General features: G+C 51.3%; 2 protein-coding genes across 6 annotated transcripts; one reads left to right on the top strand and one right to left on the bottom strand.

The window, feature by feature from the left end:
- The first annotated feature begins 255 nt into the window (after positions 1 to 255).
- SEPTIN3 (septin 3) lies at positions 256 to 27285 on the top strand. 5 transcript variants are annotated; one of them, XM_072742113.1, is made up of 13 exons: positions 256 to 442; positions 882 to 2190; positions 4009 to 5348; positions 11868 to 12059; positions 16208 to 16336; positions 16925 to 17006; positions 17970 to 18107; positions 19396 to 19513; positions 20367 to 20462; positions 22052 to 22151; positions 23396 to 23447; positions 23729 to 23822; positions 25982 to 27285. In XM_072742113.1, the coding sequence occupies exons 3-13, from the start codon at positions 4028 to 4030 to the stop codon at positions 26045 to 26047; spliced, it is 2388 nt and encodes a 795-aa protein (XP_072598214.1). In that variant the 5' UTR covers positions 256 to 442; positions 882 to 2190; positions 4009 to 4027; the 3' UTR covers positions 26048 to 27285. The 5 variants fall into 5 exon arrangements, with proteins under 5 accessions (XP_072598214.1, XP_025873239.1, XP_025873238.1 ...); XM_026017454.2 differs by lacking the exons at positions 256 to 442; positions 882 to 2190; positions 4009 to 5348 and adding an exon at positions 6642 to 7169 and having other exon boundaries at positions 22055 to 22151; XM_026017453.2 differs by lacking the exons at positions 256 to 442; positions 882 to 2190; positions 4009 to 5348 and adding an exon at positions 6642 to 7169.
- LOC112934086 (small ribosomal subunit protein uS8-like) lies at positions 14144 to 15198 on the bottom strand. Its single transcript, XM_072742114.1, has one exon. The coding sequence runs from the start codon at positions 14762 to 14764 to the stop codon at positions 14372 to 14374; it is 393 nt and encodes a 130-aa protein (XP_072598215.1). The 5' UTR covers positions 14765 to 15198; the 3' UTR covers positions 14144 to 14371.
- Positions 27286 to 27601: the final 316 nt, after the last annotated feature.

Below are 27601 nucleotides of genomic sequence, written 5' to 3'. Positions count from 1 at the left end.
CTGTAACAAACCCAAGGTGGAGATTCTAGAGCCTGCACCACTTGCCTGGGAAGCTACCACAATGATTTTTTTTTTTTGCTTGGGTCAAAGTCTGTCCTCTGAGGCTACTTACTTCCAGGCCTGCAGATGGTTCCCTTGCTGGGGAAAGAACAGCGGAGCAGACATGAGGTCATTTCCACTTTGGGCCACCAGAGGGCAGCTGAACCCAGGCTGTAATCACTGGGCAGGCTGTTTCCTCCAGGCGCCCCCCCCAACTTGAGGACAGAGCAGGGCAGATGAGTGTGAGGGATACAGACATGAACCAGATTCATGCCTGGCTCTTAAAAACCCCAACATCTTGGCAGGGAGCCAGAGGGAGAAATTCTAGATCTTTAAGGCAGAAGAGACCAACCACATGAAGGCACCTGGGACCTATTTGCAAAGGCACCTGAGACCCAGAAGGGTAAGTGATTTGATAGAAGCTGTATAATGACTCATTTGCCAAAGTGGGGGAGAGAATCCAGGACTCCTGACTCCTGCTCAGGGCTTCCTCATAGAAGATAATGCAATCCAGTGGGGCTGATCAGTAAAGGGTCCCCCCACCCTATCTGTCCAGGCAGACCTGTGCTGTCCTGTCCCCCAGTCACCTGTGTTCTTCCCCAAACTGGGCTGGTCCTCGGGCCTCAGAGCAAGATGAGAAAGGGGAAGAACTCCAGAGAGCTCCCCTCCCCCATCCACTGGGCTTCCAGAAGGTGTTGCCCTGGTAACCACAGCGCAGCCAAGTTTGAAAACTTAAAGGTCGAAAAGAATGGATGAAGAGGGGAAGGTCTGAGGTCCACGTTGTCCCCATTCACTCAGTCGTTTCATTCATTCATTCATTCATTCATTCATTCATTCTACAGAAACTTCCAAGGCGGATGCTCACCTAGGACCCAGAGAAAATAAAATCCAGGCCTTTTGGAATTGTGCTGTTCAATACAACAACACGAATTAAAGTGGACTAAAATAAACAATTCAGTTCCTTGGTTACGGTAGCCACACTTTAAGTGCTCAATAGCCCCCCGTGGTGAGGGGCTGTCACACTGGATGGCATAGATATAGAACAGTTCCATTATCATAGAATGTTCTATTGGCCAGTGTGGCTCCAGAAGCTCACTCACTAAGGACAGAAATCCCCGGGGAAAATCGGCGGGACAGCACAGCACTGTGTGGGCTGCAGTGAGCTCATCAGCGAAACGGAGGCGACAAGGCAAAGATTACCGGAGATGCCTGGAGGATGCTTAGCTTAGTTCCTGGCTCAGGGGGGCTGCTCGCAGGTGCCCTGTGCTGTCCCTGCTATACGACCAACCGTAAGGACCTGTTTACGTACTCATCCTCCTGAGCAGGCCGCCAGCTCCTTCCCAGCCCCGCCACAGTGTCTGGCATATAGTAAGTGTTCAGTAAATGGCATCTATGATTAGCACGATTACTATTACTATGATTGCGATGACAAAGGCCGAAGAGGGCACTCAGCCCACAGGGTGGGTCTCCTAAGCCCTGGGCTGGCTCATCCTCAGGGTACAGCTGGAGTTAGCAGGAGGGGCTCAGGGAACAGGTGTGGAAGCAGACAGCCCCTGCTTTAGTTTCCAGAAACTCCAGCTTGCCCCGGAAAAGAACTCAGCTGGGTGGGCAAGGTGGCTTGAGGGTCACCGAACTACACAGGGTGTGGGGGTAATGCAGAGGGAAGTCAGAAGTAAGGATGTTGCCGGGACCACCAGAGCATGGCTGCATTTGGAGTCTCCTTAATCTTTACTGGAGAGACTCTCAGGGGTCAGAGTCTGTAGGAGACAGAGTAGATTTGGGGAGGGCACGCAGCAGGGCACTGCCCCTCCCCCAGGTGGCCTTGAGTCCAGGGCAGCCCAGCCTGGCCATTAGGAGCCTTCTCTGGCCCTTCAGGATTCCAGACGCTCAGAGCAGCCATTCACTGACGCCCACTGCTGCAAAGCCAGCCCCTCCCTGCCCCAGAGCCCAGCCCAGCTGGGGATGTAGCTGCTGGGACAGGTCAGGAGAGGGCTGGGCCCTCGGCCTGGGAACTACGGCCTGGAGGCTGAGTGGAGGCCTGTGAGGGGATCAGAGGGAAGAGGCCCCTGAGCTGGTGACAGTGGCCATCTGGGCGCAGAGGAGGGCTTCTCCGGCTGAGGAGCACTGGATTTATCTTGTCCTCTGATCAAGGTAGGTGGGTATTTATGCGTGTGTGTGGAGGAGGGAGAGGGTGGGATAGGACCAAGGGCTACACGATGGGAGTACAGGCTCAGTGAAGGGCTGGGGACCTGGTGACATGGGAACAAATGGTAAATCATATGGAGTCCGGAGTGTGTACCAGCTGGCCATGTGGGGGCCTCAGAGCCCACCTCGGAGAGTGGCTTGTTGACGCAGACCGCCAGCCAGAGTCCTTGGCCCCCACCTTTCCCCACCTCCAGGTGCTCTCTTTTACCCCTGTGCTGACAGCCTTCTCTAGCTCCATACCCAGCTGCAGAGTTTCAGCAGTGTCCCTGCCTCTCTCCTTATCTCCACTTCTGACCTCCTCCGACCCCTCTGTCACACTGCATGGCAGTGGCTATCCCCACCAGCATATCTGACCGGGTCATCTTCCAGGGCCAAGCATCGCTGTGGCCTGGCCTGGGCCTTGCTGCACCTGTGGCCTTAGGCTGCACTGTCTCCCGCTTTCCCATACAGCATAGGAATCCCACGGTCCATTTTCAGGAAGATGCCACACCCTAACCTTCGGGCAGCCTCTGGTCCAGCCTTCCTCCTCGGAGGCCAAACCCTGAGTTAAGGCTTCCTCCAACACCCTCCTCCGGCTTCATCCTGCCTGCTTCACTGCCTGGCATTGCTGGGGGGATGGCAGGTTCCCCAGGGGCGGGGACTGTGGCTTGTTCACTTTACAAGCTTCCTCCTGCACGCACCTATTATTTCACCAGGGCCCCTCTTTGGCTCTAGCTAATTCTGGCTTCAGCAGCAAGCCAGCCTGAGGCTCTTTCCTGATTCTGGGCAGAAGCCACAGAGGCAGACCCTGTTCCCAAGCCAAACTGGTCATCCCTCAACCTCCCTCCTGGATGCCTGAACTCCTATTTTTGGGTACTTTGGGTGGAAACCCAGAGCCTGCTGGCCCCTCCTGGAAAAGACAGAGGCAGACAGGCTTCCGATAACAGCTGCCCTCCTGCAGGGTCTCAGAACAGACCCCCTCAGACCTGACAGTGCCTTTTTTTTTTTTTTTAAGTAGGCTTCATCCTTAATGTGGGGCTCAAACTCACAATCCTGAAATCAAGAGTTGCATGCTCTACAGACTGAGCCAGCCAGGCGCCCCTGACTTCTAGGGATTTGTATTTTTGATAACTAGTAAAAAACTCAAGCCACTGAAGGTCCCATAATTTTCTATCTGATATATTACAAGTTTTCTTTTATATATATATATATATATACACATATTTTAAAATTTTATTTATTTATTTATGAGAGACACACAGAGAGAGGCAGAGACATAGGGAGAGGGAGAAGCAGGCTCCCTTCGAGGAGCCTGATGTGAGACTTGATACTGGGACTCCGGGATCAAACCATGAGCCAAAAGCAGATGCTTAACCACTGAGATATCTAGGTGTCCCGCAAATATATTTCTTGTAATATATTTTCTCATTGTTAAAAAAATTGTATTTAGAAATTAAGCTTTATGTATATATATATGTAGCAATGTTTTCCATTTCAATTTTAAAGTGAGCAATTTTTAAAACTATCTCATACCTTAGTGCCTGTGTAATATTAAAATGATAAATCATGCTTTCAACAATTACTCCCTAACATTTCATAGGATTTAAAAAATTTGCATTTTAAAATAATGTCTTATTTTATAAGACCCTGGCAAACACTGACAACTAAAAATGAATTTGCTACTTAGCAAAGAAGTTTTCATGCTCTTTATTAACTAGGAATCAAAGAAATGTAAGCTGAGCGCCTCACCCCTGCTTGGCCCCTTCTCTCTGTTCATTGCCTCAGGGGAAGACGGAAGACCTGGATGGATCACAACTTTGAGATGCAGCAGCATGGAGCCCCCAGCCCTGGCACCTCCCTTTCCCACAGCCACTTGCTGGGGCGCGCTGCCCGCCCCTCAAAGCTCTCCGGAGGCATGTCTCCCCTCATCCCTGTCCTCAGGAAAACCATCTCTCTGGATACCTTTACTCAAAGCCATATCCCACAGGCTTCCAGCCGACCAGGCCTGGGAGCCAGGGCCCGGAGTGTGCCTCCGCAAGAGACGGTACCCCGGAAGCTCAGCTCCATCTCCTTAACACTCCGTCAGAACAGTCAGGCATGGCCCCTGGGTTCCCTGCCTTCTCATTGGGAAGAACCGCCCACCGTGGGCAGGGAGGCTGCCACCCATGGGGGAGGGAGGCTGCCCACCCCAGGCTCACGACTAGGCTCTACGACCTTAGTGTCAGGGGGCAGAGTCCACTCTGAGGGCCCAGGGAACCCAGGTCTGGCCAAACCCAGCAGGATGCCCATAGTGGAGAAGCCACTGGTGAGTTCCTACCTGGCCCTACCATTTCAATCCCGGTTAGCCCAGAAATCACCAGGCCCCGCAGGGCCAGGCTCAGTAGGTCAGAAGCATCCTGTCCCAGTGACTGCCCATGTGACTACCAGAGCTTCTCCAGGAAGAGGCAAGCCCCGGGCTAGGGGTATCCCGAGACCCCGGCTGCATCTCCAAAGGGCCACCTCTACCATGGGTCCCGCGATGGCCATGGATTTGGCTACTCTGGACACAACCAGGTTAGGCACAGCCAGACGTTTAACCACAGTGGTCACCAACAGACCTGACTTGACTATCAATCCGGCTACCCCAAGCACATCCAGACTGGATACGAGCACAGAATTCCCTGCTCTGGATCCCAAGCCCGGCATGGCCGTGGACCTTGCTGCAGCAGGTCCAGCCCAGCTGGGCATGGCCATGGACTTGGTAGACCCAGACAAGCTGGTTAAAGTCATAGCTACGGCAGGTGCAGCCAAGTCAGATACAACCACAGGGGGTATGGCCATGGATTTGGTGGTACCAGCCCCAGCCAAGCTGGACACAGCCAGGACAGACACAGCCATGGCTTTGGCTAGAGCAAATACAGCCAGGCTGGACATAACTGCAGATTCCTTTGCTTTGGACACAAGCAAGCTGGGCACAGTGATGGGGGAGACCACGCTGGACAGAGTCATTAACCTGACTGTATCAGCCACCTACCCGCTGATGCCAAGCAGAAGCACAAACCCAGCCCTGGACCATGCTACTGCAGATGCTGCCACAGACCGGCCCACAAAGCCCGTCATGCTGAACCTAGCCAGAGAAAGCAAAGGTAATGTGAAGAGCTTGGCTGGGGATGTACTGGGCTGCTGTGGGGGATGGGGGGTTGGCGTGTATTGGCCTGGAGATAAATAGGTCAGGAAAAGGAGATAGGACTGTAAGGTCAGAGTTGAATGTGCCAGGTGGGGAGGTGGGGAATGAGACCCAGGGGCAGAACACAGGGGATCCACCCTGAGCTGGGTCCCAACCTGCCAGCCAGAGGTGAGGTTGAGGGAAGTCACCAGAAGGAAAGTTTACAGGGGTGACTTGTGGAGGAGCAATTATGCTGAGTCCTTCCTTTAGCATCTTCCCTGGGTGGTTCTTTGATCCCTGAAGAGCTGGAGTAATCAGGTGATCTACAGGTGAGTCTAGGTTTAAAGAGCAAACCACCTGCATGAAACAGACGGGCCCATCAATAAGTGGTGATTTGTCCAACAGCCATCACTACAGTGCCCTCTAGATAGGTGTAGTGACCTCACCTGAGACCTTCTAAATGATGCACATTCAGCCTTCCAGGAAAGTATCTATTGCTTGAAAGGTGCCTAACTTGCTCTTCCTTAGTTCCCTACCCCCCAGCCCTTTAGTCCTGAAAAGTGAGTCGGAGAGTTGTATGTATGGAAGACTGACACAGAAGACTGACCTATAAATAGGTCAACATAAGGGTTAGAAGTTCCTTTGGTCTCTAAGGGGATGTGGCATGCCTAAAGTCACATAGCTGGTTGGTGGCAGCAAACTAATGCAAATCCAGATCTTGGAATTTGGCTTTGGGCAGTCTCCTTCCCAACGTTGCAAAGGCTCAGATTCTGGAGCTGGCAGATGCCTGGAAAGCATCCCGTCTGTCCAATCAATGCTCTCACCTGGTCTTTGGGTGGCCAGGCCCTTCTCATGGTACCCTGAACACTCAGTCTGGGGGAGTTCACTCAGACTCTGGTCTTTATTCCTCCTTCTGGAAACTCAGCTCGCCCTCCATCCTCAGCCCTGCCTGCTCTCCTGAAATGCAGATGAGGACAGTCAGTGGCCTGCTGGACCCCTCTACTCTTTCCTTCCTGAAAGGGCTCTGCCCTCTTTGATGGTGCTCTCTCGGCTTGTAGGCATGGCCACAAGAAACCTGGGTTTCTTCCTTTTCTCCATCTTTTGCTCTTTTTCATCCCGACCTATTTTCAACTTTGTTGATCTAGGTTCTCAGTACTTGGCTGTCTGTTTCCTCCTCTCCCACCCTCTGCCCCTGCATACCACAGTCCCTGCCCCTCTCCCGAGGTGGAGGGGGGGGCTCTCTGTCCTCCATGCAGCTGCCGCAGGGACTCACATACTTGATGGTGACACTTTCTGCTAATGGCCATTAGTGACTCACCACCGACATCCCTCAAAGTCCAGCTCCTTAGCCTGGCTTTCAAGGCTTTGATTTTCTCCAGCCTCTAGCTCTGTATTTCTACCTGCATTTTTCTCAGCTGCGGCTGAGTACCCTATGCACACCCCAGCCTCCTGCATTAGGACAGTCCAGCTGTCCCCCCCACCAGGCCTACAGTGGTCATCCTCATTCCCGTGCCTCCTGGGCCTGGCAAAGCCCATTAATGTTGACTGAATGCACGAACGTTTTGTCTGATGGGTAAATTGAGGCTGCGGCAAATTCCTGACCAGCTCAAGGTCATAGAGCTCATCATCCAGAAGCGGGGCCCAGAATCGGGGCCCCTGACTCAGGGCTCCGCGTACGCCCGCGCCCGGGCAGAAGCGCGCCGGGCCCGCGCAACATCCCCTCCACCGCGTGACTCGCGCGCGCACCGCCGCTCGCTGCTGCCACGGTCCCCGGCGCCCCGGCCCCGACCCAGCCTGGAGGGTAAGAGGCCGGGAGCGGGATGGAGACGGGTGCGGGCACCTCCCCCGGCCCGGCATCCCGGCTGCAGGCACAGCGCCCCCGCGCGCCTCCCGGGCCGCCTGCAGCCGGGACCCGGTTCCCGCTCCCGCGTGCGGGCGGGCGGGGAGCCGGTGCGGGCGCGGGCGCCGTGGGAGGGGGAGGGGCTCTCGGCGGGGCCGGCAGGCGCGCGGGTCACGTGGTGCCGGTGGCAGCGGCGGCGGCGGCGGCATCTGTGCGCACGGGCAGGGGCAGCGGCGCCGAGCGAGCCGAGGCGAGGTCCCGGGCGGGCGCGGCGGCGCGGGGCGCAGGGGCGGCGCGGCCGGGCCGCGGGCCGGGCGGGTGGGCGGAGAGCGCGGAGGGGCGAGGCCCGGCTGCAGGGGCCGCTCTGCCCAGGGGGAGCCCGCGCCCCGCTCAGCCGTGCAGCCCCGCGCCCTGAGCATCTCCCCGGAGGAACGGAGACAAAGGAGGATTCATGTCCAAAGGTAGGGCGGCTGGTCGGGCCACGGGCGCCCGCTGGGAGGAGGCTGCGCCCCCGAAAAGCCCGGCTGGAGGTGGTAGCAGAGGGAGGGTTGCCGCGCCGAGAAGCCCACGCGCGGTGACATGCACGGACACACGCACACACGGTGGCACACACCCCAAGGTGTACATGCCCCGAGAAATGCACGCACGGGATCGCGGGGAGTTCCGGAGGCCCACGGACGTACAAGCAGGGACCCAGATGCGCACAGAAAGCCCCACGCCAGAACACACCAAGACACGCACACACATGCACACCACGCACAGGTATCAGGGCCACCTACAGCCAGATGAGAGACCTGTGCGCTGACACATAGGCCCCTTCCCCCACACACAGGCGCTCCCAGAGACAGGCACCAGCTGGTGGTCTCCAAGGGAACTCACTGGCCTCCAGAGAACCGGGATGGGGGAAGGGGTGTCCCAGGGCCTTTGCAGCTGTGAACGGGAAAGGACCAAGGTATCTTCTGTGATTCTGTTTTCTGAGAGGGGGCAGGGGGGGCGGGGGTTGCTGGAGCCGCGGTGGTCTGGAACTGCCTCTGCCGGTGGGGGGTGGGGTCTTGAAGGCTGCTAGGGCTGAAAGCAGGGGAAGATCTCCAGCTCTGGAAGGGAGGAAGACACCCCTCTCGCCCCCACCCTCCACTGGACCAAGGAGGCAGGTGCTTTTCTGGAAAGATCCCCTCCCCCTGCTGCCACCTTCCCAACAGGGGTGGGGTCCCTGGGCCAGACAAAGACAAAGCCATTTATTTGCCTGTAAAAGAAAGCATCAGGGTCCTTGCTTGGCATGGGGAGGAGGGTGCTGTTTCTGTGGGGGACTCAGCCAGAGCTGAGTCAGGTGGACAGTGCTTCTCCCTGGAGCATTGATGGGGCAGGTGGCCCCTGGCAGGGGGTGCTGCTGACAGATTCCCCCTCCCTTCCAGAAACCCTGGGAGAGCTAGGAGCTTGGGAGGACCCCAAGGACCATCTAGGAAGGATGACACTTGAACTATATCCTGCTGTGACCTTCATCCTTAGCTCTTTCCACCCTTGGGGAACCCCCTCTCATTCCCTGTTGCTGGGGCAGGAGAAGGTGTCTCTTAACAGAGTCTACTCTCTTGACTGTGGCCTACACAGGAGCCATTTGCTGGCTGGGGGTCAGCTGCTCTGAAAAGGGAGCAGCCTGTGAAGGAGAAAAAGGTGGTGGTTCTAAAGTGACATCTGCCTCCCTGCGAGGCATCCATCCATTCATCCATCCATCCATTCATTGCTGAGTGCCTGTGTTCTGCTAGAGATCAATGAGACGTGGCCCCTTCCCTGAAGAAGGGTGGGCGTATGGTCAGTGCCAGGTGGTTTTATGTCCATTCTTTTGTATAACCTTCACGGCAACCCAGCAAGGTAGGTACTGTGCCCATTTTCTTTAGGAGAAAACTGAGGCTTACAAGGGTCTTCCAGCTGGGAGTTAATCCTGGGCCAGCTGCCCATCTAGGGGTGGCATGGTAGGACCAGGGACGCTGTCTGGGCAGGGGATGGAGCTACAGAATTTCACTCCAGAGTAGCATTGTCCTGTGCCCTGGGTACTGTGAACTTGCCAGGGATCTTCACACAGTGGACCCTTGGGGGCAAGGACTTTGTTTGGGTCCAGAAGTATCTTTGGCATTAAGTCTAGGGTTGGCTGGAGTAGGCTCTCATTTGGCAGCATATGAAATATTCTGGAAGGAATGGAGTGAAGGAATGAACATGATGAGTACAAGGTACTCGGGGGGCCCAGGAAGCACAGAAGAGGGGCACTCATATCAAGTAGGGAAACGGAGGCTTTTCTAGAGGTAGTCCTTGAGTTGAATGGTGAAGAAGGAGTAGGTGTCCAGGGGTGGGGTGGGCAAGGGTTGTCCAGCCGAGGTTGTAACATAGTGACCCTCTGCACATTTGCAGTACTTGTGGCTGATGAGTGGTGGTTGTTAGCATGTGGCTGACATGTAATTGGCATATGGCTGGGAGCAGCAACTTGCCAGCAGGTGCTCCATGCAGTGTGGGCATGGGTGCTAGTAGGTGCTTGCCGGTCCTAAAAGTTACCCAGGGAATCTGGTAGGCAGCCCCCTTCTCACAACCAGGGTCTGTTTTTTGGGAATGTTCTTTTAGGAGGCTGCCATTGACGGGCTAGAGCTGAGCAGGCCATAGTGAGGGCACACACTCTACAAGGATACCAACAAAATCTCCCGAAAATAAGATTCACTTTCCAAGTCTGTAAGATAGGATAAGATACCCCCCCACCATGGATCTATCTCACAACACAGATTAGTGAGAACAGGTGGGCTTGGCTGCAGAGGCATGAGGGAAGTGGCCTGGGCCAGCCCCAGCTGTGGCAGCAGCTGGGCAAGGAAAATGGGGCACGGCCCCCAGTGCAGGTGTGCTGAGTGGGGCCTGGGAGCCACGTGCAGAGAGTGGAGGAGCAGGTCAGGCTGTGAGTGTCAGCTAGCTGCTCCAGGGCTGAGCCAATCTTGCTGCCGCCTGGAGCTGCCTGGCTGGCAACAGCTTCCTGGGAAGCAGGAGGGAGCCACGCCAGGCCCTGGGGAGGTCCCAAGGCTTTGTCAGATTTGGCTGTGCCTGGGAGTGATAAGGAAAGAACAGTTTCCCATTGGGAGAGAGAGTCTTGCCAGGACTGGTGGCAGGACCAGGTGGTGGGGGGGACAAGAACAGACTCCTGGCTGAGTCTGGGGGTGGGGGAGGGAGGCACTCCTGTCCCCTCCCCCTCTTGCCCATCTGCTGCTCCATCAGTTCTCCCTGTGAGCCTGAGACTCTGCAGGAACCACAGGATTCCAGAATGGCAGCGCTGGAAGGGGTGCTCAAGAGAGCATGGGGTCCAATAACTATGCTGTGCGATTAGCCTTGCTTTCACACGGCCCACTTTATTTCCCCTCCTGATGAGCTGGTGAGCTTGAAATGGGCACAGGGCAAGAGGGCCTGGAAGTGTGAGGGGTATGCTGGGTGTTTCTAGGCATCATAGCTCATGTGATGCTTACCACAGCCTTGATCGTGATCCTTTCCAGTTTATGAAGAAGCAGGCTTGTAGGAGGGAGATGATTTGCCCAACCCCACACATCTGGCAAGTAGCAGGGCCATGCCCCTTCTACTTCACATACACCCATTTTATGGATGGGAAAATAGAGTTGCTCTTCTACATTGAAACCTGCTCTGGGGGACCTTGGCCCCATGAGGAATTTCTCTTGATGTGAACATACCTGTGATCTGCTAGACCCAGATGGATGTTGGCCTTTCCCTACTAGAACGGGCTCTGTCCTCAGCCTCCCCTTTCTTTTGCCACCCACCATCCCAAGAACACACTATGTCATCTTTGACAAGTGGTTGCCCCAACCTGGCTGCGTCTCATCCCCTTCCCACTGGTCAAAAGGAGAGACTTATTCCTCCTACAGATTTAGAACTATGGCTAGGATGGTGTCTAGGGATCCTCAGGGCATAGACACTCCTACTTTGCAGTGGTGCTCATGGAACAGAGGGAACACTGAGGCTTGGGGCAGGAGTGAGGCTCCCGCCGTGTGAGGGGATAGCTCTATTTGCTTCTAAAAGACAAAGCAATTGAGGTCAGTGACAGTCAATAGATGTTAGGTCCAGTATCCTAAAGGTCTTAACCCTTTATGTGAGGAGGCAGGACTCAGGTTAGATTAACCCCTGATAATTCTTAGACTAGTGGTTCTCCACTAGCATTATACTGCTCCCAGGGGACATTTGGCATGGTCTAGAGGTATTTTTGGTTGTCACAACTGGCCTCTAGTAGAGGTCAGGAGTGCTACTGAACATCCTATAGTGCACAGGACACCCCCTCTCCCAGTAATTATCCAGACCCAAATGTCAACAGGGCCAATGTGGAGAAGTCCCTGGATTAGACACACAGACATGCTTTGGAGCAGCAAGTGCACCAGAAAGTGCTCCAGCAGCTGGAGAGGCTGGGCCCTGATCCTGATCTGGCATCTGACTTGCTCTGTGTCTTGGGGAAGCCCTCCCACCTCCAGGCCTCAATCTTTCCATCGGTAAAATGAGGGACCCATACTGGATTGACACCTGAGGTCCCTTCCAGTCCCAACTCTCTGTGATTCTGTGTCAAGAGCATAACATGGTGGCTTCCATGTGACTTCAGTTTTCCCTCCAGCCCACCTCCCCACCTTGGCTTTGCAGGGCTCCCAGAGGCCAGGACGGACGCAGCCATGTCAGAGCTGGTGCCTGAGCCCAGGCCTAAGCCGGCAGTGCCCATGAAACCCGTCAGCATCAACTCAAACCTGCTGGGCTACATTGGCATCGATACCATCATCGAGCAGATGCGCAAGAAGACCATGAAGACTGGTTTCGACTTCAACATCATGGTGGTCGGTATGGAAGGCCATGGAGTCCCTGGAGGCCATGGTGGCAGGCAGCCCTGAGGATCCTGTTTCTTTTCCATGGGCCTCAGCCCTGGTTTCCCTAGGATGAGCTCTTTCCAAAAGGAAAGATTTTGCTATGTGGTTCACAAAAGCCTGACTCTCTTTTCCCTTTAAGAAGAGCTGCTCCAGGGGTGGGAGCTTTGGGTGGATGGTCAGCCTGGCCCCATCCCCAGTGGGTGGACACACACAGCCTCTTATTTATTTATTTATTTATTTATTTATTTATTTATTTATTTATTTATTTATTTATTTATTTTTTAACACACACAGCCTCTTAGCTGTGCTCAGCCAGGTTCCAGGTGTGTGGTGTAGGGAAATCATCAGTGTTCTTCCCCATCAGTATCAGATGGAGGCTGGTCTTACATCTGATCTTCTGTATGCTTTAAAGCTTAAAGAGAATTTGCAGGACATGGATCTGTCACTAAGTAGTGTCACCAGGTCAAAGGAAAGGAAGGGACCTTTGCCTGATATTACTGAGATATTCACTCAGTTGCTGAAACGGAGACCTGGGTGTCATCTTTCTTTCTTCCTTATCCCTTAATCCAATCAACCATCAAGACCTGTCCGTTTTCCCTTGTAAATCTCTCTTAAATCTATCCCCTTCTTTCCATCTCTACTGTGACCACTCTCAGCTGAGCTAGGTCCCCCACCTGGATTGCCATAGCCACCTGACTCAGTGCTGCTCAAAGAGAAGGAGCTGGCTGGCATTTAAATAATCTAGAAAGTCTTGCTATAAAAAACATCAGCTGAACTAAACAGTGTATTTAGTGTTATGGTCAATGTACTCCCTGGTGCAAATTTCTTAGGAACGGGTAGCAAACGGTTCATGGACCATGGATGGCCCTGGGCCACACTTTGAGTGGCATTGATCCTCCTGGTCCTCCGTCTTCTTTCTGCTTCAAACCATTGTTTACCAGCCACTGAATAATTTTTCCAACCTGCAGAACTCATCAGGTCATCCATCCCACTTACGATCCTTCAATAGGTTTAAGGGCTTAACCCCAGGCCTGGCCTGGTGCTATCTCTCCACTCACCTCTCACCACTAACCACGTAGCATTACCCCTCGGTGGTAAGGAACAGTTCTTCTGGACTCTGTGTGCTCTTTCCTGCCTCTTGAGCCTTCCTAGAAGTCCTCCTTGATTCCAGAGAGACTGGATTATGTTCCCTTCAGTTTGCTGCCGTGATACCCTGTGGTTGGCAACATATTGTATGTAACTCTACCTGCTTGTGTTTGGTCTTCCTCACACTAAATGGCTTCTTGAGAGTAAATAGGGTGTCTTGTTTACCTCTCCACTTCCAATTCTAGCACAGCGCTTGGCACTCAAGAGTGCTTAGTGAGCAAAGGACCTTAGAAAATATCCAGATAAGGAATGGCAAGTATAAGGCACCTGGGCTACTTCTCTTCCCAGCAGGGCCATGGGGACAGATGTTGCTGATCAGTCATGGCTCACACTCAGAACTGAGCCCACTGGTGGCCTTTTTAACCTATTGGTCTAGGTGACTACTACTGAGATAGATCAGTTGGCATGAGAAATGCACCTTACTGGCTCTCCCTGGTCTCATCCAGTTCCCTCCCTTGCTGCCATGTTGTCAGTAAAGAAACTAGAGTAGCAAACATGGCTTGTCCAAGGTGTTCAGGGAAACAGCACAGTTGGGTTTGGAACCTTAGGCTTTTGTACCGCATTCTGCCTCCAGCTGGGTCCTTTTCCTAATATACCACAGGAACATTCTAGACCGGCACTTCTGACTTTACTGTGCATGTGATTCATCTGCAAGTCCTGTGAAAGTGCAGATTCTGACTCATAGGGCTGAGGCGGGGCCTGGGAGCTTGCATTTCCTACAAGGGTCTGGGTGATGCTGGTGCCATTGAGGAATCGTAGGGCCTGCTTGTGTGATCCTTGTGGCTGTAAAAATTTGAGAGGCACTGTTTGGACTGGTGATTTCTTTCTTTCTTTCTTTCTTTCTTTCTTTCTTTCTTTCTTTCTTTCTTTCTTTCAATATTTAAAAAATATATTTTATTTATTTATTTATTTGAGAGAGTGAGCCAGAGAGAGAGCATGAGTGGGGGGAGGGGGAAGGGGCAGAAGTAGACTCCCCACTAAGCAGGGAACCCAATGCAGGGCTCGATCCCAGGAATGGTGAGCTGAGCTGAAGGTTGATGTCTAAATAACTGAGCCACCCAGGCACCCCTGGACTGGTGGTTTTCTTTTTTTCTTTTTTTTTCCATTGAGGCATTTTATTTGCATGTATGAATTACATCCCTAGAAAAAGAATCCCAGGATTTTCCCTCCTGTGTGTTTTTGTCTTGCTTCTTCGTGGTCCATAAGGCCCGCTGAGGTGGTCAGTACAGTGAAACCAAACTGGCGTGATGGGAGCAGGTTATTTTGCCATTTTTCTAGATCTTTCAGTTGTACATCAAATCTGGGGCTGATTGCTCTACACTTGTTTAACCTGCCTTTGAGGTTCACAACAATTTTCCCAGCTCTGTGATCATTGATGATTTCAAATTCACCAATGTAACCATGCTTCATCATCACAGTGAGAAATCGGACGATGACTTTGGAGCATGGCCTAATAAGAACCTGGCGTTTGCCTCTCTTTTCAGCATTGTTAATGCTCTTGAGAACATCTGCCAGGACGTTCATGCTCACCATTGAGGCGGCTCAGAGAGATGGTGGAAAGAGGATGGGAGGGGCGAGTGCATGGAGTTATGGACTGGTGGCTTTCAAACGCCTTCTAGTTGTAGAACTCCTCCTTGGAATGAAATCTGTAGATTCTGTAGACCTGTGTAAAGCAGGTCAAAATGGGGCACCTGGCTGGCTCAGTTGGTAGACCATGCAACTCTTGATCTGAGTCCTGAGTTCAAGCCCCATGTTGGTCATGGAGCCTACTAAATAAAATAAAATAAAATAAAATAAAATAAAATAAAATAAAATAAATAAAATAAAATAAAATAAAATAAAATAAAATAAAAAAACAAAATAAGGCAGCCCTGGTGGCTCAGTGGTTTAGCGTCACCTTCAGCCCAGGGTGTGGTCCTGGAGATCCCGGATCGAGTCCCACGTTGGGCTCCCTGCATGGAGCCTGCTTCTCCCTCTGCTTGTGCCTCTGCCTCTCTCTCTCTCTCTCTCTCTCTCTCTCTCTCTCTCTCTCTCTTTCTGTGCCTTTCATGATTAAATAAATAAAATCTTAAAAAAAATAAATAAAAATATAGTGTGGTACAAAAAAAGGCAAGTGCAAAGGGAGCTCTCGTGAGGGAAGTGGAGGTGAGGGACTGGCCCTGCCTACTTGGCTGTCTCCTCCTCTCTCAGTGCCCTCTCAGGCATTTATCTGCATAAGGTACTAACTGCTACATTAGAATAAAGAGTGGATACTGAGCCAGGGGGTTCCTTGGGTTCAAGTCCCTGGTCTTGAATTTATTAGTTCTGTGACCTTGTGTATATTTTCTGTTCAGTAGCGGTTAATCTCTCTAGGACCACTTCAGCTGGAGATCAAGAGAGCTTTGCTCTAGGATTCCCAGGGCTGTGGGATTCAAAGGTAAATTTGGCTCCCAGATGTGAAAGGAGGTATGCAGTATCGGAGGGCAAAGTAATTCTGTCATTAGATTTAGCATTATTAAAGACTCAAAGCAGGGTGCCTGGGTGGCTCAGTGGTTGAGAGTCTGCCTTTGGCTCAGGTTGTGATCCTGTGATCCTGGAGTCCTGAGATCGAGTTCTGCATCAGGCTCCCCGCAGGGGGCCTGCTCCTCCCTCTGCCTGTGTCTCTGCCTCTCTCTGTCTCTTGTGAATACATAGATATATTTAAAAAATAAAGATTCAAAGCTTAAGTCCAGCAGAAACAAAATTAAAAATCGCTACACTAGACAAATGCAGAGAACATGGAACCCAGCTGACGTTTCCCCAAGCCCCTCCCTGGACCAGGGAACCATGACCACCTGCCTGCTTTCCCACTCAGTCCTCAGCACCTGTGAGTGGTGAGGTGGGGGTGTGGCCTGGATCCAGGTTCTAGAATTCTGTAAGCATGTGGGAGAGATGGCAGGCCCAGGAGGTGGACACTGGTCTTCCCCACCGTGTCATCCTCCTCCTGTCTTGCGGCAGGTCAGAGTGGACTGGGCAAGTCAACGCTGGTCAACACACTCTTCAAATCCCAGGTGAGCCGCAAGGCCTCCAGCTGGAACAGGGAGGAGAAGATTCCCAAGACTGTTGAGATCAAGGCTATTGGGCACGGTGAGGACCGGGCAGGGACCCCTGTGGCCACTGCTCAGAAGGCTCTCTGCCGGAAAGGGAGAGATGGGGGCACCTGGGTGGCTCAGTGGTCCTGGGATCAAGTCTCATATCTGGCTCCCCACAGGGAGCCTGCTTCTCCCTCTGCCTGTGTTCCTGCCTCTCTCTCCTTGTCTCTCATGAGTAAATAAGTAAAAATCTTAAAAAAGAGAGAGAAGGAGAGATGGGCCTCCTGGGGAATGAGACAAATGAAAAGCGATCTCAAGATCAAGGAGAATGGGGGCCTAAAGTGTGTAGAGCAACGCCTTGGTCTAGAAGAGAGAGGCAGGGGGTTAGAAACAGGGCTTGAGCTGGGTGATAGAGCAAGGGCGGGACTCAGGCAGAAAGAAGCAGGGAAGGTACACCAGGTGCGGGGAACAGCATGAACAGAGATGCTGAGGTGGGAAGGCCCCAAACTTCACGTTTCCAATAACTGGTCCTGAGGAAGGAAGGAGCCTGGGGCTCCCTGGCTGGTAGGCAGCAGGGTAGCCGGCCTCACCTGGATGAGTGACCTCCCTGTGTCTTTTCTGTTCACCCCCTCATCCCCCACAGTGATAGAGGAAGGTGGAGTCAAAATGAAGCTGACCGTCATTGACACCCCGGGCTTCGGAGACCAGATCAACAATGAAAACTGGTATATGTCTGCCTGTGAGATTTCTGCCGTGAAGACGCTGAACACGGTGCAGATTCATTCATGTTGAGAACCATCTGTGCCCTTCATGCTGAGGGTTTAAGTGGAAAGGCTCAAACTAAAAGATGAGAGATGGAGGCCTTACAGGGAAGAGGGCTGGTACAGAGAGAATTTTGGCTGTGGGAGTGCCTGGAGGTGGCAGCAGGGCAGGGTGGACAGAACGAGGGGAGCTGTGGCATGAATCCTGGCTGACCTGAAGGCTGTGGCCGAGCGTGGCCTGTGGGCCATCCATAAGCCTGTATGAAGAGAGAATGGAAGGGAATTGCCACGAGGAGAGAGCCTCTGGGAATTCACAGAGCAAAGATCCAGTCAGCATCCCTCCAAGGATGTAGATGGAAAGTTCCAGGCAGAGGTTTGCTCCCAGATAGGGCTGCAACACAGGATGTTCCTGTGTGAGGGAGCTGGGGTCTGCCACACAGAGGCAGGGCTGCCAAACAACACAACTTAGAACAATCTTAGAAAAGTGATTGGTTGTCCTCCCCTCTGGTTATGTGCACACTCTAAAGGAGAAAGGTGATGATGGCATCGACAACAGTCATGATAATGAGTTGTTGCCACGTTGAATGCTTTCTCTATGCCATTACTATGTTAAGGACTGTACATCTGTTCTTTGTAACCCTTACGGGAATCCCTCTAGGCAACCCTTGGTACTCCCATTTTAAAGTCCTCAGAGAGGATCAAAGACTTCCTCAGAGCATCCTAGCTAATAAGGAATGGAGGTGGCGAAAGAATGTGCTGCTTTCTGGAATGGGGCGGGGTTCCACAGGTTCGTCTGGCCCAGAGGACTAGGTCCCCATGGGAGTTCTGGCCTTGCTAACAAGGAAAGCCACCTATGGGGTCCTGAGAGAGAATGGTCAACAGGCCTTTCTCTCTAGGACATCCATCTGCTTGCTTCCCACCCTGTAGCTGGGAGCCCATTGAGAAGTACATCAATGAACAGTATGAGAAGTTCCTGAAGGAGGAGGTCAACATTGCCAGGAAGAAACGCATCCCTGACACTCGTGTCCACTGCTGCCTCTACTTCATCTCCCCCACGGGACACTCGTATGTACCAGTCCCACCCCCCATGGCTGCACCTCCCTCTGGTTTGTGTCCTCTGTGTCCATTCTGTAGTGGATGACCAATCCCTGGATTCAGCTGGGGCCCCAGATGGGCCCCGATGTGGTCAGGGCCCTGTGATCCCCCAGACCTTCTCCAAAAAAGTCTGACTCTCTTACCAGGAGAGTAAAGCTGAACAGCACCAGCCCCCATGCTGCTTGCTGGTGTTCTAGCACAACTGTGCCAGCAGAGAGTTGTCGATATGTGAGCACAGAGGGTTCCTCGTCTATTCAGGAGATAACTGCTTTGCACTGCTGGGGTGGGGGGTGGGCAGCGCAGCGTGTCTGGAGATGAAGCCTGGCAATACGCAGGGTGTGCTGGGAAGTCCAGTTGTGAGTGGCAACGGGGCTGCATGATAGGGAGTGCCAGCATGGGATAGGAGATCCAGGTGGGCAAGCAGGCAACCTTCCATAACTTACTACTAAGCCTAACTGTTGGACCAGAGTTCAGTCCTTGAAAGGATGGCATGATGTGAAAGGCAGGCCCCCGATTTTGGAGGAACCAGATACTCAGCAAGTATTCAAGGGTCCAGGAACTCAATAAAAATAATAGCTGTATTCCTCCCTAGAATGTGGACCCAAGGTCAGAGCAAGTCAGCAGATAGCCTGACTTAACAAATCACTCGGACTGTGAACTAGAGCCAGATTGGGGTCCCAGAGCCTTGGGGGAGCTGGCCAAGTCCCCTAGCTAGGCCCCTCCAGAACTAAGTGTGGGTTTGGAGAATGCCCATCAAAAAGCGCTGTCCTGGGGCATCTGGCTGGCTCAGTCCATGGACCATGTGACTCTTGACCAGGGGGTCGTGAGTTCAAGCCCCACATTGGACATGGAGATGACTTTAAAAAAAAAGTGCTGTGCCATCGGGAGAATAAGATACATGAGTAACCATGACAGAGGACATAAAGGGACATAAAGGCAGAGACAACAGTCCACAGTTTTTCCCCAGGAGAAAAAGATCACCATGTCAGGAACGCTATCCTGAAGGAGCAGTTAGATCAGGGCTGCAGGAGAGACAGGATCTGGAGGGAAGGGGAGATGGTGGTCTGAATCGGGGCAGAGAATCAGAGCCTGTTCTGAAGGCGGAGAGTGTCGGAGAGGAGAGGGAGCAGCCTCTTGGCCTCAGCCAGCCTCCTCTGCCCTGTTCTCCTGTCCTAAGTGTGGCCCTGGAAGTGGTGGCAGTGGCTGAGTTGGGGGGAGGGCAAGGTGGCTCTGACACCCCGCCTTCTCTGGGCCCCAGCTTGCGACCTCTCGATCTGGAGTTCATGAAGCACCTCAGCAAAGTTGTGAACATCATCCCTGTCATTGCTAAGGCTGACACCATGACCCTGGAGGAAAAGTCTGAATTCAAGCAAAGGGTGAGAAGGCCCCTCCTCCTTTTCCTGTCCCCACCCTTCCCTTCCCCTCTGCTGGTTCAAGCCATGTCCTATCCTGGATTATTATATTCCTCCCTTTCCCACCCAGCTCCTACTTAACCATTAAAGAGGCTGGGCTGGTGGTGTCTGGACCAAAGGTGAAGAGAGGTTAGCAGCCTCAGGCTGCCTTCTTCTCACCCTCCAAACCTACTGGTGGAGACCACTGAATACATAAATCACCATGCACATGAGAAAGGCGCTCCTTGATGTTAGCTTGCTTGCTGGGCTAGACTAATAAATCACTTGCCCACTAGTTTTTATTAGTGTTTTCTATAAGCTCCACCCTGTGCTGAATGCCTGGGGATAGAAGTGGGGGCATGTGAGTGAAGTATAAAGACATTTGCTGCCTTCCAGAAACTTACAATCAGGTAGACCACTGGGGAGTTCCTGGATGGCTTCCTGGAGGAGGTGAGACTTAGGTCGAGCTTTGAGAGAGGCCAGACTGATGGGCTTGGGGTTGGGAGCCTCACCTCTTTTCCTTGCACACAGGAATACTATACATAGCAGCATGAGCACTGAACCATGTGGAATCCAAACTCAGCTGTGCTGCTGGTTTAAATTCTAATCTTCTGGACCCTGAGATGAGCAAGCTGCAGCGTCAAACAATTCCTCGTCTCAGGCAGTGCTGTAGTAGTGACCAGGACTTACATATATTAGGATCATCCTGCTGGTCAGAGCCTCAGAGTTCAGAGATGATTGGGTTCTCAAAGGTTGCATTCCTCCCTCTGACTTCAGTACCACCCATCCATCCATTATCCTGACGCTTAGCTACCTTGCTTCTCTTCCTCGCCCCTAGGTTCGAAAGGAGCTTGAAGTAAATGGCATTGAGTTCTACCCCCAGAAGGAATTTGATGAGGATTTGGAGGACAAGACGGAGAATGACAAAATCCGGGTGGGTGCTGGGGCTCTGTTTATCGCACAAAGGCCCCCATTGGGAGCAGTGGGATATGGATCGTGCATTCCTTCCGTCTTGCCACCTGCTATTTCCCTTTTGAACTCTCTGCCCACCCCTTGCCTGACCCAGACCAGAAGTGACATGGGAGAGCATGAGGAGTAGGACCCAGGCCAGGACTGTGACCCTGCACCCAGAAAGCCAAGGCCATCCCCAGACCACTCAAAAGCCTCTTCTTCCCCCACAGGGCCTGGAAAAACCAGGGTATGGTTGATGGAAGGGCATGGGCAGGAAGAGCATCGGGCTGGGGTCCAAGGTGTCTATGCTCTAGTCAGAGCTCTGCTTCAGTTTCCCCTCTATAAAGTGCAGAGATCAGGCTAGGTGAGTGGCTTATAGGCTTTCTCTGCCGCCCCCCCCACCCTGTGCCCTGAGGAACCCTTTAAAAAATTAAACGTCAGACAGAACTCTTATATATAAAACATGAAAACAGAGCTGCTCTGGCTCAGTGACACTGTCTTCTCAGCTGTCCCTGGGGTGTCTCCGGGGAATCTTAAGGCTTTGTGTGATTCCCAACTTCTACAATTCTAGGGTTTTACATCAGGATCCTGAGTTCCAGCCTGGAACCACTAGTGACCACTGCAACCTGGGACAAATCATTTACTTCTTTTGGTCTTGGGGTCTCCTCCTCTGTCGAGGGTGGATAATCTATCAGAAGCCCCTTATTTGATGTACTTGAGACAGGTAGTCGGTCAGTTAATTGAAAAAAAAATCCATTGTACTGATGATGTTTAAAAACATGAGGCATACAAATCTTCAATGTTTTTAAGGAAATATTTCACTAAATTATTGAGTTAGAACACATACATCACATTCATTAAGTATTCTTTTCATATAGAGACAAGGCCTCCTCTTTGAGGATAAGTCTGGTCTTAAGGCAAGAACAACTCACTTTTCTCAAGTCTTTCTGAAACACTCAACTTGATTTTCAGAGAAACAATTGTGTATGGTCATACATCCTCAGCTTAAATAATAATTTATTCAATAATGAGTACATGTCAGGCAGATAGATTTGGGAACAAACAGCTGGCTCTTGGTGAACATACAACCCATCTGGGGGAGCAGAGGTGCCTCTGCACATCAAAAGGTGTCCTCCGAGCTCTGAGAGGTCAGTGGATGTGGGTAGAGACCCTGTAGGTTTAATGGAAGGAACGTAAAGCATCTGTTATTTGGCTGTCACCTGGGTGAGTATCACTGAAGAGCACTCTTTGTATCCCAGCTAGCTCACAGAGTTGTTCCAAATCAAACCGAATGTGTTAAAGCACTGTAGAAAGTACGAAGTGTTTCCCTGTTGAAGGAATGCTGACTTACTGAGGTTAAGCAGCCAGGCAGGGGTGTGATCAGGGCTGGACCCAGGATGTCAGACTCCTTTTTAAGAGACAAGAGCCTTGGCCTTGACATCAGTGGGATCACTGAATGAGCATCAGAAGTGTGCGGTTCAAGGCTAGAGGCCCAGGACCATTTGTTCATCATCCTGTCCTTGGGGACCCAGATGGTAGGGGGCTGATGGGCACCTGTGTGTGGTTTGTCAGCAGGAGAGCATGCCTTTCGCCGTGGTGGGAAGCGACAAGGAGTACCAAGTGAATGGCAAGCGGGTCCTTGGCAGAAAAACTCCCTGGGGGATCATCGAAGGTAATTCAGTGCATCTTCTTGAAGAACTGGCTGCTGCTGGTCGATTATGCTTACTTACTAAACATCTATAATTCAGGGCACTGTCCTGGCATGTCAGATACAGAACAAATGCCAGGCAGATCCTGCTGTCAAGACCTTACAGTCTGAGAAGATGAGTCTCAGAGGCAGGAAGCAGTGAAAGGCCCCTGACTGGCAGGCACTGACTCCTATGTCAAAGGAGGGGAGAAAACATGGGAAAAACTAGAGAAAAGTTTCTTATGCAAAAGGGGATGTAATCTGACAAACCGCTGGAGGGTGGTTCAGATGTGGCCGTTTTTTTCCATTCTGCTATGGAGGGGTGTGCCCTTGAGAAGGTCAATGATGATGCTGAAAAGGTTTCAGAGATTTGCTTCAGTGATCTCTTTCAAAATGATAACCCTCCGCAGGGAAGCAGGGTCCGCGTGGCTGTCCTCAGAACATTAGCCCCTAATAGCCTTGGGTCTCAGACGGGTGAAAGGTCTTGCCCAAGATACCATGACTTGTTAGTGGTTGAAACGGGGATTTCAGAACCAGATTTCAGTCCCACAGCTGAATTGATTTCAATTCCCAAACCAAGTCCATCCTGTTATATGACATTGTCTTTCATTTGCCTATGACCCTGTGTTGAGATTTTTTTTTAATGGCATTTTCTCATCTGCCTTGAGTTGGAATCATTTATGAGTATATCTGTCCTGTCCATTAGATTGTGGGACTACAGCATTCATGTCTTAATCCCCTTCTGCTCCCACAACGCTTGGCAAGTGATTTGCAGATAGTAGGTTCAATCTGTATTGAATTTAATCACGTAGGGCATGATCTTTTTGAGATGGCTCGATTGTCACATTTTTGTGTGTTACTATCTCCCAATCAGATTATAAACTCCTCAAGGATAGGAATTGTGTCTTAGGCTTTGGGACAGTTTTTATTTTTTTATTTTTATTTTTATTTTTTTATTTTTTTGGGACAGTTTTTAGACTCCCTGTGTATTATTAGTTTTCTTTCCTATAAAATTGGAAATACAGTCATTCCTATTAGCTATTATTTCAGAGTCTAGAATAATATTGTGCCATGCACAGAAGTGCCAAGGTGAGCAAACCTCTGGAAGGCTTACAATAAATAACCTGTGGCTCTCTCCTCATTGCCTCCATGATCTAAACAGAAGTGCACCTGCTGGGTGTTGCTACATTAGTGAAATGACCACCTGTTTTGTTTTGTTTTGTTCACAGTGGAAAACCTCAACCACTGTGAGTTTGCCTTGCTTCGAGACTTTGTCATCAGGTGAGATGCACCCCTTCCTTCAGATGGCAGGTTTATTTATTTAGGGTCTGGAGGCCGTCTGTTCAGATCTACTTCCTCCATCTCCAGGTTTCTCTGACAGAGTTCTCCAGGTTCCATCATGAAGCAAAAGGGGGCTGATGAAGTATTCTTGGCTGTTTGGCATGGGTCCCAGTTGTTGGGTCCAGGGCATGGGAGTGCTGTTTTATGGTCAGATGTGAGTCAGCCTCTTCCTCCTTCTACTTCTAATCATATCGCTCTCTCTTCTCACCCTTTGCCCTCAGGACTCACCTCCAGGACCTCAAGGAAGTGACACACAACATCCACTATGAGACCTACAGGGCCAAGAGGCTCAATGACAATGGAGGCCTCCCTCCGGTGAGCGTGGACACAGAGGAAAGCCACGACAGTAACCCCTGATGATCCTTTCTCTGTATCATCACACATACCCACTTTTCCACACACACATCCCAATACCACCACCTTCTATCTCTCTACTCTGTCCCACAGGCCTGTCTGCTGTTTATGGAGTTTGTCTACAGTGCGTGTGTGTGTATGCATGTGTGTGTGAGAGGGAGAGAGTTTGTATGTGTGTACGCACGCGTGCATGTGTGTGTGTGTGTGTGTGTGTGTGTATGTATGTATGTACCTGCGCAGGGGTGAGGTATTTTCACTGCCCTCCCTGGAAGGTCCCTTGTAAGTTTGGTTCCTCCATGGCTGTCCATCATGCGTCTCCTTTCCTTGTGTCCCAGAACAAAGCCATGTGCCTCACTCAAGAGGTCTAGGGGAGGTTTCATTGAAAAAATGATGGGGAGCAGGTGAGCCACAGGTAACTCTTTATTATCTCTGAACTGCCCACAAACGGGGACTGCAGAGACTCTGAGGGCATCTTTGGAGCTTGGACCTGGTCGAGGGGTGGGATGGGGTGTGGCCTCCCAGAGTAAGGCTAGGACTTCCCTGGGAGAGAGGAAAGGTCAAGGGAGAGCAGAGTAGGCTGGAGCTGGGCTCCTGCGGAAAGAATTAGTGCCCAGAAGTGGAGAAGAGAGCTCCACCCTTCAGTGTGTGTGTTGTCACCACTGTCCAAAACCCACCACCTGTCACCATCTGTCCTGGTTGCCAACTGCTGCTTTTCTGCAGACGCCTTGCCTCACTCACCTCTGTTCCTTCTCCCCCCTTCCCTCATTCCTGCCCCCTCTCTGACTTCTTTCACTTGCTTTGAGTCTAATCCACTTTAGCTACATTTCTATTCTTAGGATTTATGCCCAGGCTACTTTCAAACAGGACTTCAGGCCACCTTAAAATAAAATCACAGCCAAAGCACATGACAGTACGAATTGGGATTATGAAAGAAATTAGACCCACAGATAGGGAGCGAGAAAGAAAGTTTCCATGGTGGACCAGTGTGGGCCCAGGCAAAGGAGGAAACAGAATGATTTACTCAGTTCCCAGTATCTGGTTCCAGGAGCACACATGCTGCTCAAGTGAGACCACCTTTCTTTGGCCATTAAGTTCTAGAAGAATGAAGTCTAAAGAAGTATCAAGAGCAATACACAATCTTTGCCTTTCTCAGTGATTTGGCTTCAGAGGCACATTTTAGACAACACCTCACTTTTCTCTGTTGGGATTCTTTCTCCTGAACAATCTGGCTTCTCTACTGCTTGCTTCTCATATGTGCTTGACCCCCTCTGGACTTCTCTTTGCTTTCACTGTGCATGTGTCTGTCTGTCTGTCAGTCTTTTTCTGCTTTTCCCCGACTCTCCCTCCTGACTCTTGTAGACATTCTTAACGATACCCACAATCATACAGTCAGCCTCTTCTTGCCATTCCCTTCTGCCCTGTATTTATTAATGCACATATTGCCCCCGTTGGTTTTATAAACAAGTTATTCTTTCTCCTTTAGTCTGTAAGGTGGCTGAAATTTGGGGCTAGGGAAATAATTTAGCCTTAGGTAAGGGAAAACACCAACTGCTACAGTTTACAAAAACCTCCTACAACCTCCTGTTCCATCTCCTGGTCCAGCCTGCCATGTATTACTGGTCCACTACATATCCCAGCATTTATAGTCTCTTATCACTCAGGTGCTAGGAAAACACATAGACTTCAGACCAAGAGTTGGTGGACCAGAAGAAAGAGGTGGGTGACCCCAAAACCAGTGACCCAAAAACCTATGGTCTCAGTCTTTCTTGGAGGCTCTTTAGCAATCCGATATACATTCTCCCTCACGCACAAAGTTCTTCCTCAGTAAGCACTTGTCAGGATAGAACAGCAGCAGGGTGAAAGCCCAGAGGTTGCTACATTTCAGCAGAAGAGGGATCCCTGGTGTATACAGTGGGCAGTCATGTATGCAGACGTGGGACCAATCACCTAGGACTAGCAGGGAGGTCTGGCAGGGGTGGTGGGCAGTGGAAAGGTAGAGTAGAGAATGATGCTTGGCACCCTTAAACCTTGATGTCAGCCTCCCTGGAGAAGCTGTTTTATATGTCTGCTGCCAGCTGCTGGTCTCCACACCCTCAACCGTTCTCAACCCCCTCCTGCAGGGAGAAGGCCTCCTGGGCACTGTCCTTCCACCTGTGCCAGCCACCCCCTGCCCCACTGCTGAATGAAGGCCATTTCAAGCGCTGCTTCTCCCTCCATCCCTCCCAGCTGTTATTGCTGCAGGGCCATGCCCTTTTTAGAGCTGTGCTATTCCAGCCCCCCTCAGCTCTCAGCAGGTTGGAGGGGCCAGCTGCCTCTTTAGGACAGTTGCTTCCTCCATTTTTCCAAACCACCCCCCTCCTCCCAGTGGAATGGAGTTCTCGCCAGCACTGCCCTCCTCCATCGTCTGTGTCAGCCGGCCCTGGCCCATCCGTAGGGTGAAAGAACTCATCAGGAGCTCCTTCTGCCCTTGCAAACCCATACCAGCTACTTGTAACCATCTCCAAGGGGAAAGGCATTGCTCCCTGTCCATTCATCTGCATGAGCTACTCTTGGCTTCCTTCAAGGGTCAAGAAAGCAGCTTTTCTGCTTGTCAGATTTGTTGATGTCAGCTGTGTGAGCCCCAGTGTGGGACAAGGGTGTCTCCTACATTGCTTAAAGCTTATTTATAATGATGGGTCACTACAGATGTTGGGGAGCAAGGGAGCAAGGTCACTTAAAAAAAATCACCACTTGTGGCTGGCTCAAAGTGCAGTTTAACACCCTCTCCTCCCCATAATGCAGCCACTTAGAAAGAGTGGTTTTCCTGAAAAGACATTTCTGGAATTGACTTTCTTGTCCTCAATATTCAAAAAACAACTAAACACAGATATAAACTCCAGATCCCCATGGGGTGTGAACTCTAGGAAGAAATTAAGCACCCTTCTGCCCACTTAGCAATAAGAGGGATCTCTTCCCACCTACCCTGACTAATCCTACCCCCCACCTCCACCCTGTTAATGTGAGTAATGAATTAGCCTGGCCACAGTTGGTCACTGTAGGCTAGTGGAAAATATCAAGTGGAGGGCAAAGCCCCCCATCAGATGCATGAATGTTTGCGAATGTTGGCTGCCACTGCCCCACATACTGTGTCTTTATGGGATCCCCCCACCCACCCACACCGCCATCCACCTGGACACTACTTTCTCAAAGGCTGGTGACTTGTGGGCCATTCATCTACAACAAAGTCCTGATGGAGCAAGAGGCCCAAGCCTAGGGGATGCAAGAACGACCCATTTCTTAAATGTTACCAGTCCCAGCCAACCTTTGGGTAACATTATGGTTAAATTTCCCAATTGAAAACAAGCCAACAGACACTCAAATTGGTTGTGTAAATGTTGCTAGACTTTATGTGTTGTACAACTAAACATTGCTGTTTGAACAATAACTGCCTGGCCCGTGTCTCATTTGTGCTCCTCACTCCTTGGCCAAATTAGCCATTACATCATGGGTGGGGGGTGAGACAGGGACCATCTTGGTAAGAAGTAGCTACAGAAATTATAGATGGAAAACATTTTGTGAGATATTTGTTTTCAGTTAGCTTGAGTTTGGACTTCAGTCATTATTCCATGGGGTTTGTATTCAGAATGAGTGATGGAGCTGTCATGCTAGACATTGAGGGATGCTATGCTCTACACGGCCTGTATCCTTCAATGAAAACAAGGTTTATTTTCATTTAATTTCCTAGCTTTTCCCTCCTTTCT

This window comes from Vulpes vulpes, chromosome 16, assembly GCF_048418805.1.
Source record: "Vulpes vulpes isolate BD-2025 chromosome 16, VulVul3, whole genome shotgun sequence".
NCBI classification, from domain to species: domain Eukaryota; kingdom Metazoa; phylum Chordata; class Mammalia; order Carnivora; family Canidae; genus Vulpes; species Vulpes vulpes.
This window is presented reverse-complemented; position numbering and strand designations above follow the sequence as displayed.

Coding starts and splice junctions, on each gene's coding strand:
- SEPTIN3 (XM_072742113.1), top strand. CDS start 4,028: ATGGATCACAACTTTGAGATGCAGCAGCATGGAGCCCCCAGCCCTGGC. Junction 12,060..16,207: donor CTTCAACATCATGGTGGTCG/GTATGGAAGGCC, acceptor GTCTTGCGGCAG/GTCAGAGTGGACTGGGCAAG. Junction 22,152..23,395: donor TCCCTGGGGGATCATCGAAG/GTAATTCAGTGC, acceptor TTTTGTTCACAG/TGGAAAACCTCAACCACTGT.
- LOC112934086 (XM_072742114.1), bottom strand. CDS start 14,764: ATGGTGAGCATGAACGTCCTGGCAGATGTTCTCAAGAGCATTAACAAT.